At 42.2% G+C, this 16,804-nt stretch overlaps 1 protein-coding gene across 2 annotated transcripts in view; it reads left to right on the top strand.

The window, feature by feature from the left end:
- Positions 1 to 12,507, top strand: part of jph1a (junctophilin 1a) — a 58,704-nt gene extending 46,197 nt beyond the window's left edge. For both annotated transcript variants that reach the window (XM_080793522.1, XM_080793523.1), the window contains 3 exons: positions 5,851 to 6,551; positions 7,710 to 7,806; positions 8,992 to 12,507. In XM_080793522.1, the coding sequence (XP_080649648.1) occupies positions 5,851 to 6,551; positions 7,710 to 7,790 (782 nt within the window). In that variant the 3' untranslated portion in view covers positions 7,791 to 7,806; positions 8,992 to 12,507. The remainder of the gene's footprint in view (positions 1 to 5,850; positions 6,552 to 7,709; positions 7,807 to 8,991) is intronic.
- The last annotated feature ends 4,297 nt before the right edge of the window (positions 12,508 to 16,804 follow it).

The following is a 16,804-nucleotide window of genomic DNA, read 5'->3' as shown; positions in this document are numbered from 1 at the left end:
TAGACATTCAGTTGTGTAAACGAGGCCGGTAAGCCACAACGAAAACAGGAGAGGCGACTGTAAAACAATAAATAACTTGCAAACATTAAGAAAGTTTTTTGGGGATTAATGAGTAGCCTACTTCTTGGTTTGTTAACGAGTTGTTCTTTGGCAGAATTTTTTTGTGTAAATTAGGTCCCCTAGCTATTTACAGGTCGACCCATTTCAGCTTCCAGGCTTAGTAAATACCACCAGTGACATACTTGCATGAAACTCCCCACAGAACTTTTTTTTTTTTACTCCATGACCTTATGATAATGTGATTCTGACTGTAGATTGACAGCATGTTAGGAGCATCTCATCATTTCTGGTGTTAAAAATCACACCCGTGTGAAGTGAGGGGCGCTCTTATCATCGAGGACAAAACAAACATTAAACTCTGTTCATTGTTAATGGCATTTAATGTTTGTGTTAGTGACAAAACAAACATTAAACTGTCCATTGTCAATGGCGTTTTTAATTTTGTCCAAGAAAAAAATTAAACCTGTATATAGGAGGGGCTAGCGCCCCTCAAAAATGGTTGAGGTCAACTTTTCAAAGTCTTTGAAATTGCAGGAGGGGAGCCATTCTAATCCAGTGCCCTCCATCGAAATGAACTTTCAGTGACATACCCCTCTCTAATCTCCTGTGCTTCCTCGATGTCTACGTCTACAGTGACTATATTCTCACTTACTCCCATACAAACAGCAATATAATAACTCATATAGGGGAACATCCCGGAGCCTAAACCCCATGTTGTTTGTAATTGACATTTCAGACTCATGGCAGATTATCACCCAGATTGGGCATGTGAAGTTAAAAAATGAAGGGGGGGGGGGTCACCAGGAAAAAGGACGCTGACCTTTATGATTGGTTTGCACGTAGCACCCTGGAGGGGGTCAGCGTGGGGATTTGGCGGGCGTGGCTAATATCGTGACGTTAATCGGGGCTATACTTGGAGTCGACGTGTGGTCGCTGGGGTCCAATGGAGACATAACTGAAATCCCTGCGCACTGAGAGGTCGCATAGCTTCTCTCTGGGCTCCCTTCTCTCGGCTCTCTCGCATCCACAGGGCTGACACGGAGCAGCTGTCCCTTCCTTCAGCTCTGAACCCCCACCTTCCTGGGGTGGAGAATAGAGGCCCAGTGGGGCCCTCGCCCCAACCCTATCTGACCCAGTCAAGGTACACTCAGACCAGGTGGCACCGTAAATGCCTGGGCCTGTCAGTGCCAAAGTCGGACGTGAACAGGTGCTGCTTTATATTCAGTGGCAAATCTTGGCTATTTAATGGAGGACAAGCAGCTGGCAGGGTTGTTTTAAGTTATTCAACAAGTCCAAAAAGTCAAAACATATACATCTCATTCCAAAACTATAAACACAAAAAAATAATGATTTTCTTGATTGATTTCATTAGTCTTATTTGTCAAAAGGCTCAGAGTTAATGCCAACCAGATGACACAGCACATCCCCAAAGTGGGTTTATTCCACTTGGGTAAGCTGAAATAAAACCACTGACTCATAAATACCTTGTTTAAGTCTGCCAGTAACACAGTATAGCCATATCACCCTCAATCACATGCCATCTCATGTGAAAGAGCCATTCCAGGTTACTGTCTTTGCTATCCTTCTCAGAAAATAAAGAACAGAAGGACAACAATCAGTCAGATTTATTATGAACACAGAGCTCATGGTTACGTTTTGTGCGTTCACAATATGTGTTTTTGAGGATGTGCTCATGTTTTCGTGTACTGTGTGTATGTGTGAAAGTGAAGGCATAGTATAACAGCCGTCCATCTGGCCATGTGAGTAGGAGTGCAAGATAAAGCATAAAACCTGTTAATTGCGTCATGCATCTTGCATTAAATATATCCATGCAGAGAAAGGAGAGAACTGACGCTAATACACAGACAAATGTAACAACCAAATTCCTCCTCACGATCACTAACTCTTATCGCATCTGATGTTAGCAGTGGTGGTGGATAAAGTATATACTCAAGAATGTATATGCACATTACTGTATTGAAATTTAGAACACACTAGGCCAGTGCCTGTCTGTATGTGTCCCTTTTAAGCCCATATACGTATGTGTCTATGCAGATGTCAGAACATATTTGTGATGTCAGAACAGGCCAACTCCATACAGTATTTGGACCCTGGGCAGGGGCCCTGTCCAGAGCCCGGGCAGAGGCCTTTTGTGGCAGTTCTGGGACACCGGGCACTGCACTCCCTGTGGGGGTGTGGAACGCGTGTGTCGAATTTGAAGTCGGTGGGGCGAATGGTTCTCGAGTTACGTGGATTAAAGACGTACACACTTAGACTTGGGGAATTTATAGATAGATTTAAAAAATAATTAAATTAGTTAAAATGGCTTGTCTCGCCATGACACATTGCGAGCTTGTTGATCTGCTATATATTTTGAAATTGGTCTTCAGTATGTTTTCGTAAGTTTGGGTCCTAAGAGTCCCTTCCTATAAATGTAGTGGAGTCGAAAGTATTATTAATAAAATAAAAGTTTTATTTGAAATGTCAGAGTGAAAATCATGTGCCAGCAAAAAGAAATACTCAAAAAACTGTACCTAAAGGGGTAGTTCACCCAAACAATTACTGTACTTATTTTCTATCAATTACACACCACATGAAGCCAATCACTTGATTAACCTGTATTTGAGGCGGTCATCAAATTACTGGCTTATGAATTACAACAAAAACAAAACAAGGCTTCATGTGATGTGTAATTAATAGAAAATATCTACTTCTTTTCTCCGGTCACTGCTGGAGAATACACTCGCTCCTTCTCATTATCATGAGCATTATCAAGGATCAATTATATGAAAATGTCTGAAGTTGTGCTTTAATTACAGTACTCAAATAAATGTACTTAATTCCCACTGTCCACCACTGCATCTCCTGACATATCCATGCAGCATTGTCGTAGTTATGAAACGCAAACGCACACAGCTTCCCTTAGGTATAGTGTGTGTGTGTGTGTGTGTGTGCGTGTGTGTGTGTGTGTGCGTGTGTGTGTGTGTGTGTGTGTGTGTGTGTGTGCATAGGTATATATACTGTATATATACCACTGCAAGCTGCATGTGCAAGCATGTAAACACATGTAAGCCTATTATCACTGTGTACTGTTATTCATGTCTCAGGAGCCATGCGAGTTGTTTTGCATTAATATGAAACATGACAGCAACCGTATAAAATGTCACCCGTCTTCCGTTTATTTGGGGCAGCAGGTAAGAAGACTTGTCTTGTGGCTGAGTCTGGACTTGACAAACCGTAACATTTTCATGTTAAAAAAACAATGTCCCTCTTAATTAAGCTCATGGTCAGTGTGACATTCACGATGGCAACAGATGTGATAACTGCCCGGAGTGTAGTCTACCTCTCCACACTCTACAAGCTCAAAATGCGTCACAAAATACCCAGAACAGGGACACCAGGTTGAGAGCGGTTGACATGGACAGGGCCTACATCTGCAGCTATAGAACAAAAGCTTGTTCTCTGCCGATGCCATGGAGACAGTGATGAGGTAACAGAGAGACAGAGCAAGGCAAGAAGAGAGAGGACATGAGGGAGATGACAGATGGCGAGCATTAACATGCTAGTGTGGTCTGGTGTTAGAATATAATACTATATACAGTATTTCAGCAGAACTTTGGGTATAATTGGAAATTGTCTTCAATGCCTTATCTTATCGTCATATCACGTGGAGGTTTATATGCATGCCTCATCGTGGCATTGGAGTTCTGCACGTGATGGTTTCAAGTGCTGACGTTTGACGGGGTTTCAGATGTATCTAGCGAACGTGTTATATGGGCTGAGTCATTCCTACGTTATTCCTGGTTCTCTGACTGACCGAAGACCTATTCAAATTACCCTCTTTGGAGGACTGCAGACTCTAAGTAGATCTGATGAAAGAAACGGCGTACTGTCTGGGTAATTGAGTTCCAGAACATAGAGAGGGAATAATCACTGCCTGGTCAGCATTCCTCTGCACTTAAAATTGCAATATAATATGATGGGACCTACTACACATGTATCTACATGTAGCAGCAAAAAAAGAATGCACATAAAGCCTTCGTTTAAATGATGATAAACAACAGATGTAGGTTAGATCGACTTGCATTAAGTCGGTGGTTTTGTAGTTGTAGAAGGCAGTGGTGTAGTTTAAGTAGTTTTGACTGGGTGCCAATGCTGCTGCTGTGTGTGCATGTATGCATGTATGCGTGTGTGTACGTGCGTGCGTTCGTGCACGTGTGTGCGTGCGTGCGCATAAGTGTAACCATCCAAAAAATGCCTGGAGCCCCTGAGAAGAATCTGTCCACAAACAGAGTGAAACTGGTCAGACCCTCCAACAAAGCCCCAACTCTTATCGAGTTATGGTGTGAAATTGGCCTCACAAGATTGCTTAAGCCTCAGAGATATTCCAGCATCTCCCACCTCTTTGTAGTCTGTCTTCTTGGCTATGGTGGTTATGAAACAATTCAGGAATGCCCGGCAGCCGGGAAACTGTTTGGGCTTATGAGCATTGAGCCCAAAGCATATTTTGTTAATACTGTTTGTGTAGATTTGGGATTGGATGTACTTATTCCCTTCCAAACTTGAAGTTAGCCTGATACTTCCTAGAGGAGATGGTCTGCACAGGTGGCGTCACTGGTTCCTTGGGTGTATGACAAATTATTATGGATGGTGCCTTAAATCTTTCTCAAAATTAAAAATGTCTAACATGTACCCAATTGACCCAGTTGTCTGCTGCGGTAGGACTGCACATCTGACGCAACCATCCAATTCCAATCCAGTTTCACAGACAAAGCTGTATTGTCAGTCGACTGAGTCACTTTGACATGGCGTATAATTTAGCAGTGACAAGTGGCACAAACGGAACAACATAATGACAGCCTATTCTATCAGCCTATTCTATCTAATAAATATGAATTAGTAGAACAAAAAGAAGGGAGAAAAAAAAGCGTTTGTTTTCCTCACAGTTACATGTTGGAGATTTAGAGAGAGGGAGAGAGAGAGAGAGCAGTTCCATGAGCTTCGGCAGACTGCTTTAGGGATCAAAGCAGATAATGACATAAAAGAAGCGTCACTGCACCTTGAGATCAAGCACTCTTACAGTGAGCCGTGTTGGTCGATAGGGTGTTGAGAATAATGGATGATCAGCAACAAAGCGCCTTTCTAAGAAAACAAGCGACTGATAATAAAGAGAGCCAGTGATGATGAGACATGACCACTCAGACCATAGAGGAGCTGTCCTTTGTGACACAGCTGCTGTATCCATGCATACATTAATCTATCTGTCTTTCTTACACACACACACACACACACACACACGCACGCACACGCACACACACACACAAACACACAGATGTGCATTGGCACTGCCCTCACAATTCCATTCAATGACGATTGTGTGTGTGTGGCCTGAGCAATCAGCTTGGATCACAGTGTCGCACGCCCAAGAACGAGACAAGCTTAGAAGGTAGAGGCAGTGAAGACTGAATACTGTACCAAAATCCTCCGAACCTAGTTCATTACAGACCTCTTCAGGCAGCAGCAGTCAACATCACATAGCTCTCGCTTCTGAGGTCTTGGATGTTGGAGATTACAGATTAGACTTGCCATTTGTTCAGAGTTCAGTATCTGAATCTCAGAGGGTAGGATCAAGGATGTTTAAATATTGGTGGCCCTGTATATTTATTATATTCTCATTACCTGACTGTGATTTGAAGAGGTGTTATTTGCCCTTTTGTTATCTAACTATTAGATACATAGACACTTTCTTCTATTAGTGTATTAAGTACTATATTCATATGTCCTCTGCAGGGCCTGACTATATCAACCAACAGTTCATGGAACCCGTGGAGGTTAAGGAGGTTCCTGTTGAGAAGAAGGAGGAAGATCCCAAAGATCCACACTTTTACAGCAAAGGCAGCACCCCTCCTCGCTCCCCGCCGGCAGCCGGCCCCACAGAGCTGTCACCTCCCCCTTCGCCCCACTCGAAAAAGAAAGGCCTGCTTGCCAACAGCATTAGCCGTAAAACCAGCAAAGAAGAAAGGCACTCCCAAAAGGCAAGCAAAGAAGAGAAGCCCAGTCGCAAGATCAGTAAGGATGAGCGGCCTAACCGCAAGGTCAGTAAAGAGGAGAGGCCGTCCGTCAACGAAACCAACAGAGCCCCCCCTCGCCAAGAGGAGGCGCCACCTAAACCTGCAAAAGCCCCAGAGCACGCCCCGGAGCGCGCCCCAGTGCCCACCTTACTGCACGCTCCACAGTCTCCGGCCAATGGCCAGCTCCACACCCAGTACCACAGTTACTATGTGAAGCACACAAAGATAGCCCCGCCACCGGAACCCGAGGAAGATGAACCAACCGAATTGGAACTGGCTCTCATGACCCCGGCCCCCCAGAAGTCCTCCACTCCCAAGCCGCCGTCCCTACTCAGGAAGCAGGATTCCCTTAAGCCAAAGAGCCTCATGGATTCAAAGAAATCCAGCATGGAGATGGCGGACAGTTTGACAGAGGACAAAGTAAGTATTTCGGCAACAAGGTATTGGTACAGTGGTTCTCAAGTGTTTTCTTTGCATGGACCCCCATAAGGCTGAGAGTGTACAAATGGAATTAAGTTTCCTTCCTTTTTTTTGTTCAAGATAATTTTGGGGCTTTTTGCCTTTATTGATAGATGTACAGTAGGTAGACAGGAAATAGGGGGAAGACACAGCTAAATTTGTTCGGATCGGGACTCGAACCCGCGACACACTGTCATGCTGGATTACCAGCCAAGGTGCCTGGACTGCTAGGCCGGCCCAGGCCCAAGTTTCACATTCCTTTACGACTGTTGGTAGGGCGTTCCACATTTTGTGGCATGCGAAATTAATTTAACCCTTTGTTTGCATTTGTTGTGCATTTCCCGTCAGTCAGTCCATCCGTCACCCCACGTCTCCAACTCGCCATATAGGGCCCTGATGTCATCAATATTGGCCAGCAACTCTACATCTGACCTCAAACCTCAAACCCTTAGATCTCCATATATGGAGCTGACCTGTTCTGACATTCCATAATTATGTTGATCCTTCCCCATCCATCCTTTCTCTTCGATGTCTCCCTTTTGACTGATACCTGTCCATTCAAAATTAAGGCCGGCCCTACCTGGGCCCTCATCAAACCACTCAAGACACTGCCCCCGCTGCCACCCTTAGATCTCCATATACAGTATGGAGCTGACCTGTTCTGACATTCCATTATGTTGATCTGACCTCATCAAACCCTGTACACTCAAGACACGCTCCATATATGGCCAGTACAGAATTCATTCCGGATATGTTGATCTGCCGTCACCCAGGCGGATGCATGCTTCTCAACCTCAGGGCGTCTTACTGGTGTAGTCCATGTCATTATTTTTCATGTTAAAACTCTTTCAGCGCCACCTGGTGGTCACCAGTTTAGGCTTTGAGTGCCCATTATAAAAAAAGAAAGACATTGTAATTCTATTATGCATGTAATGTGCATGTCATCACCTGTACACCAGATTAGAGGAATTTTCAAAATATGGCTAAAAAAAGGGAGTACGTCTTGTCGTCCGTGGCATCCGATCCATAATTGGCGTCTTGACGTTTCTGGCTCTTAAAGTGTTTTAATGTGGTCCATGTGAGTGATTATTCCTCATCACGGTGTATCTTGTGTTGCAGGGTCCTAACTCTGTCCTTGTTGCCATGGTGATGCTGTTGAATATTGGCCTTGCCATAATATTTGTCCACTTCCTGACATGATGATGCTGTTATTCAGGTGAGTTTATTCACATCATTTCCCTAACTTAAAGGACCACTTCACCCATTTTCAACCTATCTTGGTCCTCACGAATGTTGATTATAGTTACTACCCTTTTTGTCTACTTGATCTGTGTCGGACTGTGGACCGTTCAGAAACCTGCGTGCCTCCTACCAGTGACAAGTAGGCACTAGCCAAGTGTTGGCAATTTCAAACAAGATTTAATTTTGTTAAAGACAGCTCCAGACTAAATAACACATAGGCTTATATATTGATCCCAAATGACTTGCCATGGATCTATTTAGCAGAATTGCTCCTGTCGTCCAGTTTCCCCGGGAGACCACAGAGAGAGATAGATCTTTATTGTCATTGCTTGCACGAAACAACGAAATTCAGTTAAGAGCTTCACTACTGGCATACAAATAAATAACCATACTGTGTACAATAACCCAAAGTGCAATAGTGCTGGTGCTAGTGCAAAGTCCAAAGTTCAGTGCAAGACCAAGTCCATTTTCAGTACCCTTTTAATACTATAGACTAGAGAAGGGATGGGGGGCCGGGGGGCAGGTTGTTCATTCAGCAGCCTGACAGCCTGTGGGTAAAGGCTGTTGGTCAGCAGCCTTCATAGCATAGAGTGGAGCCCATAAACATATCTCTTTTACACTATTTTTTGAGGGGCGCATATATAAAAGAACGCCATTGACAATGAAGACACAAACACAAACTCAATGTTGTAAGTTGTAAGTGATTTTTGAGGGGTGCTAGCCCCTCCAATGGCTGTTTTTGTGTGTCCCGCCCATGACGTCATGTGTGTGTGTGGCCAAGTCCATGGACTTTTTAGGACGAAAAGTTTCTGTACATCAAAGTCAATGGCCAAGGCGATGGCAAATGACATAAGTGGGTGACTTCATTCATCATCATACACGATCATCATGATAAAAGGCACCTCTCACTTCACACAAGTGTGATTATTAGTCACTGATGTCATTGGTAGGCACTAGGCAGGTTTCTGAACTGTCCTTGGCACACCATTGAGATGCTGCTGCAGAGGGAGTAGACGGACATTGTGCCATTTTATAATAAGCACTAGTATGGACCAATTATACCTGTATGAAGATATGGATGAAAACGGACAAAGCACTTCTTTAAGCACTCTCATTCTATACACGCCTTTTCTGAATGTGACACTCTTTTGTGTTCCAGACAGTGAAACCATGGTAACTGGTAGAGTTGTGTCGCTGGCCTTTGAAAAATCAAAATGGCGCCAGTCAGAGCCGGAGGCAGCCAAAGGTGTTTGGGGAATCAAGAAAACCAAGAAAACCTTGGAGAAAGCCATCACTAACACCACCACCCTGTCGCAGGCTTTCACAAGCCCCAGCCCAATGATTTAACACTCGTTTGGCCTCTGTGAAAGCTGAAGTGTGTCTAAAGCGTTGCGTCTATCGAGAAACAAAACAAAAAAATATATAATAATAAGATGAAAAAAAAGAAAAAAGAAAACGCATACACAGTCAGAAAAAAAAACGAAGAAAAAGAAAACAAGAAAGAAATTGAAACCCACACGTGTTCTGATTCAAGCACGCTGGTCTCGGCGGCTCCTGCCACTCCCTCTCTGCCTTGTTGGCAGAGATAGCAGTGCTGCTGACTGACTGACTGACTGTGCTGGAAGAAGAGTGTGGAGATGCACTTTTAGATGACGGGAGCAAACAGCTGCCTTTCTATTTTGCCATCTTGACGTTTTGATGGGGAGATGTGAGCACGCACGTCGTCCACGGGACTGTGTCGCAGTGGCAGCGTGCTCTAGCGTTCTGGAAACCCCCCCACATACACACACACACACCCCCCTCCATGGGTTCACGCTACACTCGCTACAAGTAACTGGTCACGACCGATGCTAGCTTGCAGTCAGTGCTAGCACGGCCACTAGCCAGTCTTACTCTATTACCCAAATACCCAATCACCATTGCGGCTCCTTCCACTCTCGCTCTGTCTATAACTACAGGAATCCAGGACACAATGCTTTGAAACGGTGTCCCCATGCATGGTACAGTGTTTGTTTGTTTTTGCTGTAGGATTTTCTTTGTTCATTGTTGTTCTCTGAATGTTGGTATACCTGCAGTCATAGACGTATAGGTGGAAAGGAAAACCTTTCTTATATCAAACTCAGTATTGATCAATACATTTGTTTTTGTTTTTCCCTTTTTATTTGGAAAAGATTTTCTCAATTTATTTAATTTCTAGTATAAAGAAAAAGAAGAAAAGAAGAAAGAATATATGGTTGTAATAACAGAATTACAAAGAAATTTTATTGAACGTGCAATATGTTTTATTTTTTTAAAAGAAGGATTATTGTATTTTTGCCAAAATCGCTGCACCGTTGCAAAAAGTCTATATGTTGCATTTATTTTGTCATACCACAGACGTCATTTAGACTTTAGAATTGGACAGAGAGCGTTGATTGACAGTTGGCACGGTAACTTGCTGTGAGGGCAGTTCACAATGTAAGCGCCAGCTAAGCTCTGTATGTGAAGTGAAGCGTGAAGCAACAAATGTCTTATTGATGATGTTATTTATTAAAAATCGAGAGGAAAAAGAAAAGAAAGACTTCAATGTTATCGCAGCACATGCCTAGACTACTTTGCATGAGATTTCATTGGCAGGTTCCTCTTTTATGTTCTCTTCTCTGGATCCAGAGCGACAGTACAACCACAAAAGCTGTGAAGAGCAAGAGAGAGTGAAGCAGTTAAAACACCTGCTTTCTGTTGCAGAGGATGTGACCCTGCTCGAATGCCTGTGAGGAGTGGTGGACGAAGTACTCAAACCCAGCACTTGACTCCTTTACTCCTCCTGGCCAAATATTACTCAACTACAAGTGAAGGTTGCTCAGTCAAATTTGTGCTTAGTTAATAATTTTAGTAGTAGTATTCAAAAGTACATTATTATTTATTTAAGTATTCAGAAGTACAAATTACATTGTATTACATTGCATTACATTTTAAAAATGTTGCCCCCCCCCTCAAAATAATTAAATAAACTTAGGCAAACGCAGAAAAACCGTTGAGCTTGTAGATCTGCTACTGTAACTAGATTTGAAACAGGGCTTGTAAGTGGTTAATTCATGATGTGCTTTTCTCCTTTCTATACTTTCTAGAAATGTAGTAAAAGTACACTACAAAGAGTGAAGATATGCAGGGGAAAAAAACTAATACTCAAGTAAATGTACTGTGTTACTGTCCACCACTGCCTGTGAGACTGGTGTAGGTTGGAGTCTCAGTTTTGTGGAACTTGGGTATTGAATTCATTCAGGTTGAGGCTTACGGGAGAATGTGGCACCTAATAAGGGGTGAGCAGAGATGCCTTTAAAATAAAACTTTGACAGTATACTACTGTTTACCTCAGAGAAAAGATGATGAGGAAGAGAGGGAAGACACCTCTTGACAGATGACATCCTTGTCTTAATTACTATGTTGCGTGGGGACGGGGGGTGCACGGGGATCTGACTGTTGCCATCATCCGAATCCTGCTTCTTAGCCGCTTTCAACCCCTGCGTCCCCATTTTGGGCATGTCATTATGGGCGAGACTTTTGGAAAAGTTTCAACTTTTTTTAAATATTTTCTCAAATAGCGAAAATGGGAAATCTGTGATCTCAACAGCTCATCGTGTTGTGAGCTTAGATGTCCCATTTTCTCTATTCGTCATCCGATGGAGTATATCTATGGCTTAAGTGGCTGAAATGCCACTTTGTCACAACTGTCTGTAGTCTTTGTTGCAAGTACAGTGGGTTTATTTTATTTGAAGGTGGTTTATTTATGAGAAATGTTCATTATCATCTCTAAGTTTAACTATTTATTCATTGTACAAATGTGTACATTTGTCGTTTTGAGCATTGATCACCACAAAAAGGGCTTAAAAATGGCTAAGTTGTCTTGCCATATAATTCAGTTCAAAATATGACTTGTTTATATGGTTTGTAGCGTAAAAAAGAAGAAATGTTTAAAAAAAAGAATTGAGACTGCTTATTTTGTCAGTGAGATAATTATTGGAATATGTGTTTTTTCATTCATTATTATTATTCATAATGTGAAATAGAAACAGCAGGGCAGACCATGATACTTCCAAGCCTAGACAAAATCATTGATGATGTGAGTGATGGAGTTAGCCACTGTACTGTACTGTGCTAATACTGTATGGCTGTATTATTTTTTTAATATTTTTTTCTCCCCTGTTTTAATGAGTATGGTGAAGACTGCAACCACACAGGACGGGTCGAACAGACAGCCAGTTTATGAAATATTTTTTTGAAATGCAACATTGCATGTTGGAGACATTTCTATAGATTATATACTATTTGTAAGGATTTTTACAGAGCACAATCCAGAATCTGGTATGAGCTGGTATTTTTCTAACAATTTGCACACCTGTATTTTGACAATGAGCATAACTTGTTTGTAATTGGTAATGTAATGCATATATGGTAACGTTGGACAGTTTAAAAAAAGAATATATATAAATATATATTTTATTTCTAATTGGTTGTAATGTACTTACCATTTGGGGGATGTGAAAGGCAGGTGTACTTGTTTGAGTATTTTGCGAGGTAACGAGGATAAGTGGAAGACTTTTGATATCTCAAAGTTAATGTCACCCCACTGATTTGTGCAAAGTCTTTGGAGATTAACTTCTGTGTATAACAATAAAGATGTTATGCCTTGTAAAAACACACTTGATTATTTATTTGTTTATTTCATATAACTACACTGAACTTGAATACTGTACCTCACTCACACCAATGATCTCCACCTCCACAGCTCAGGATGTGATGATGTGTGTGTTACATCCTACTTGCTCTCTACCTCGGCTGCAATATAGATTGCGTTTTTGGTTGATCAGATCATCGAGAAGCACATATTTTGGGATAATCTTTTGAGGGGCGCTAGCCGTCCAGCTTTTAGTGTATGTAACCTAAAATGTGTTACATACACTAATGGTGGTTCATTCATTCATACATTGGGAGGTGAAGCGCCGCCAGCGTCCTCACTTCCCACATGTATAATGATAAGAGCGCCCCTCACTTCACACAGGTGTGATTTATATATATTAATGAGTGATCGCGAAAACATTTAAATAGACTTTTTTTGAGGGGCCTGCTATATACAGCTGTTGACCCCACACGTCTCAATATTTGCCATTGACAATGAAAGGAGAAATTAGGTCAAATGTCCGCCAAATATAAATTTGTGTCAACAGGCATTCTGATTTGCCAGTATGAGATGATGATGATGATGATAAGAGCGCCCCTCACTTCACACGGGGGTGAATCGAGTCGACTGAATCAATTATGGTACTGGTAGCTGATCTAAAAGCTAAAAGCTTGCATTGTGTTGCATTGTGAGTATGCTACTTGAGGATTCAATCTCATGTTGACCTTTTAAAGACAGTTCCTGGGTTCCTGAGTTCCTGGCTTGGGGGGGTCTGGGCATGAAATCAAAGTACCTAGTGTGAGTAGTGAGGGCCTCACATTAGTGGTGTGAGGGCAGAGTGGTGGCCCAGCCAGATTGTCTCTGTGGCGGGTCGGTCTGTACTGTTTCCACTGCCTTCATCAGGCCCAGGATTAGTGTCCTGTTACGGCGGCGATGACGCCAGCCTGGGGCCGGTGCGCACTGCGACGTGCACTCTGCCCTGATGATCTCACTGGGCTCATTCATCTGCATTCAGAATGCAGGGAATCTGCACAATGTTTGCAGTTCTCACTTCTCAGACAGTATATACAGTATACTGTATATGCTGCTTTATTAGAAATGTAAACAAAACATGGCCCAGTCAGACATACAGCAAGGGCGAGATCCAGATTACCGACTGCCGTAGTCGGTCGGTAACTCCCGTCCGTCCGTCCGTCGCTGTCTCTCCAGACATTAAGGCAAAAGAGATAACCTTTCTAATCATAAGACTTAGACATATTTGATCCTGTGGGGGTTCACCGTCCCGGATGACCCAGCTGACCACTTGGGTTGGGTCAAGTTTGACCCATGTGTTCAGACTTGGATGCAGTGGAGGAGCAGTTAGGGGTTGCTCAGGGACACGTTGCTGCGGGCTGGGAACAGAACCTGGGACCATCTGTTCCCCCACCATCTGTTTGACAGTGTTCATATTCAGAGGAGGAGGTTGGCCAGTATCATGTGTGGAGGCTGAGGCTGGCATCAGTGATGATGGACATTGTCATTTTAAATAACCATTTGCCTCCAAAATGAATATTCTTGAGAGGCATAAGCCCAGCTCTTTAACACCACTCTTGTGAAGAATAACTTGTCAGTAATAGTTTAGAATATCTCTGTTACTATTCTGATTTAGCTCTGAACGTTGGCCAAGATTCAACTACACAAGCAGTCCAAGACAAATATAAACCAAAGCCTTAAAAGCACATGCTCTCTTTATACAGGCCTTTATACAGTATGCATTGGATTTGATAACTATCTTCCAAACGCAATTGTCTGATAAGATGTAGATTATGTTTACATTCAAGAGGTTCGTATTCCACCAGCTGCAAACACTGGAAAACATAGGCCCTACTTAATAACCAGAAGACCTTATTAATCATCATATGAACACACAATACAGAGTCACATCTTCTTAAGGTTAAAAACTTTAAATACCTTCTTCTTCTTTCACCTTTAATGTCAGGCAAAGAAATGTACAACATGTTTCGGCCCAAACGTGGCCTTCATCAGGGTCGACAAGATACAGAGACATACACAGATGGTGTGAAGCTTCGCACGCACGCAAGGATGCACCCACGCACACATACACACACACGCACCATGGCCATTTTAGATCACTAATGAACTATAGATCATCCAGTCAGAGGAATCTGGTCTAAAACAGAACATACATGATACTGACCGCCTGACCATGGCATGCAGTATTTTCCCTCCCATGCATATTTCATCCTAGTGCATCATGGCTTGCTAAACCACTGAAACCACACTGGCCATCTGATGAACTTATCAGCACTCTGCCATCCTCATCTTGACATCTGTTTTCTATCACCAAAAGATGATTAACTGCAAACGTTATATACATGTCCAAATGTTGTTGGTACAGCAATAACCACTCGTGATTCACTGTACGAAATGTGCTAATTGGGCAGCTATAGCTGATGGGGTAGACAGGCCGTTTGGCCTGAATCAGAAGGTTGCCAGTTTGACACTTGCACTGGTGGAAGAAGTATATGCATATGTCGGTAGAAGAACTTTGTCAGAAAGGTCTGTGTATTCAAGATTTCACTTGAGTGAAAATATATACAAATATACAAAATATGCCAAATATTGTATGCAGTACCAAAGTAAAAGTACTCAAACCTAAACCTTCCAACAACGTTTTCGAAAATAGCAGATCTACCAGCTCACAACTGAGCTTATAGGTCGGCAATTTCGAATCACAGATCAAATGCATGCAGTGGAGTATAAACAAATAATAATAAATGGAAATCAAGTTAAGTAAAAGTGTCACAAAATTGTACTCAAGTACGACACTTAGACACAGTAAATGAACGTACTATCCACCACTTTCGATTCACTATGTCTATGTGTCAAAAGCAATTTCCATAATTCCTTTTCCCTTTCCTTTCCTCTAATATTGAAAAACGGAACTTGAACTATACGGCAATTGAAGTCACAGACTCACATTCACAATTTGGACCGAATTAACTGCTTGTTTGCAGTATAAGGCCACAAGGAAAATAGATACACCATTATTTACCATCATGTTTGATACTGTAGAATTTCAATGGATTTATAAGCATCTTTATGTCTGGCAATATTCCACCGAAAATAAAGCAGAGGGTTTATATTTAACCACCCTCGCCATGGCTGCCTCCATCTCCAAACTAAAATGCAGCTGTGCTTCTAAAATTGGATTAAGGCTCGTAAGCAGTGAGAGGATATCAGTGCCTCAAAACTGTTGCTAAGACATCAGTATTAAGGAGATCCGCTTTCCATGCCTTGCATAGCAAGCTTTGCTTAGCATTCACGACATCTGCCGTACAGTATTTACACAAACAAATCTCAAGTAATAAATCATCTGTCAACATCATCACGTTGCCTTGCGTCATATAACTATTATCCAGCCTGATCACTCCGACACCTACAGTACACTGTTATTATATTTCAAAGTTGTCACATGCCATTGTACAGTATGTAGTAAAGCACATTGATAATACTTGACTGACATAAGCCACATGGATGCTTTCAGAGCATGAATCATTTCATGTTGTTTATTGTATGCTGATAAACTATGGTGAAGGTCATATGACTTAGTGTTGAGTCATCAGTGAGTGGTAATTTAAGGACTTGCCTGAAGAAAGAAAGAAAATAAATGAAATGAAAAATATCATTACTGTATCAAACCCTATAAAAACATTGGCCAAATTGTCAAAGAATATAAGAAAGAAGCAAAGATCGTTCGCAACACGGCTATTTTCACTATTTATCTGTGGAACCGAGTCAAACTAAATATAATGCCTCAACAGTGCTTGTCAGGGTGGCGGTTCCCCAGTTCAAATATGATTATTTTGAGGAGTCACAGCGAAAAGGTTGAGAACCACTGATCTACAGAAAGAGAAAATGGACATGTACAATATAGCCATTTTATAGTAGGACTAGGCCTACAGTGGTGCCCAAACTGTGTGCTGAGGCACACTGGGGCAGTCCAGGCAGTCGCAGTCCAGCTGTGCCATGTGATTTTGTGACAACCACATTATTATTGCAATATAACTCTACATATACAGTAATGATTATTATTCTGTATGTACTGTACGATGTCAAGACTTTGTGCACATTCAAATAAACGACTGACATAGAAACATAGCTTTTTGAGAAAACTGTCAGGATGTAGAAGACATTTTTAGAATCTGATCTCAGGTCAGAATGGGTTAAACTATACGATCTGGGGAAGCCACCCAGTATAGTATCATCCATTCAGTGCACCCGGCTTTGGTCGAGTATGTGTTGATGTCAAATC

The sequence above is a fragment of the Protomyctophum bolini genome, assembly GCF_963924005.1.
Source record: "Protomyctophum bolini genome assembly, chromosome: 21".
NCBI classification, from domain to species: domain Eukaryota; kingdom Metazoa; phylum Chordata; class Actinopteri; order Myctophiformes; family Myctophidae; genus Protomyctophum; species Protomyctophum bolini.
Note: the sequence above shows the minus strand (reverse complement) of the source record. Positions and strands in the feature narration are given on the sequence as shown.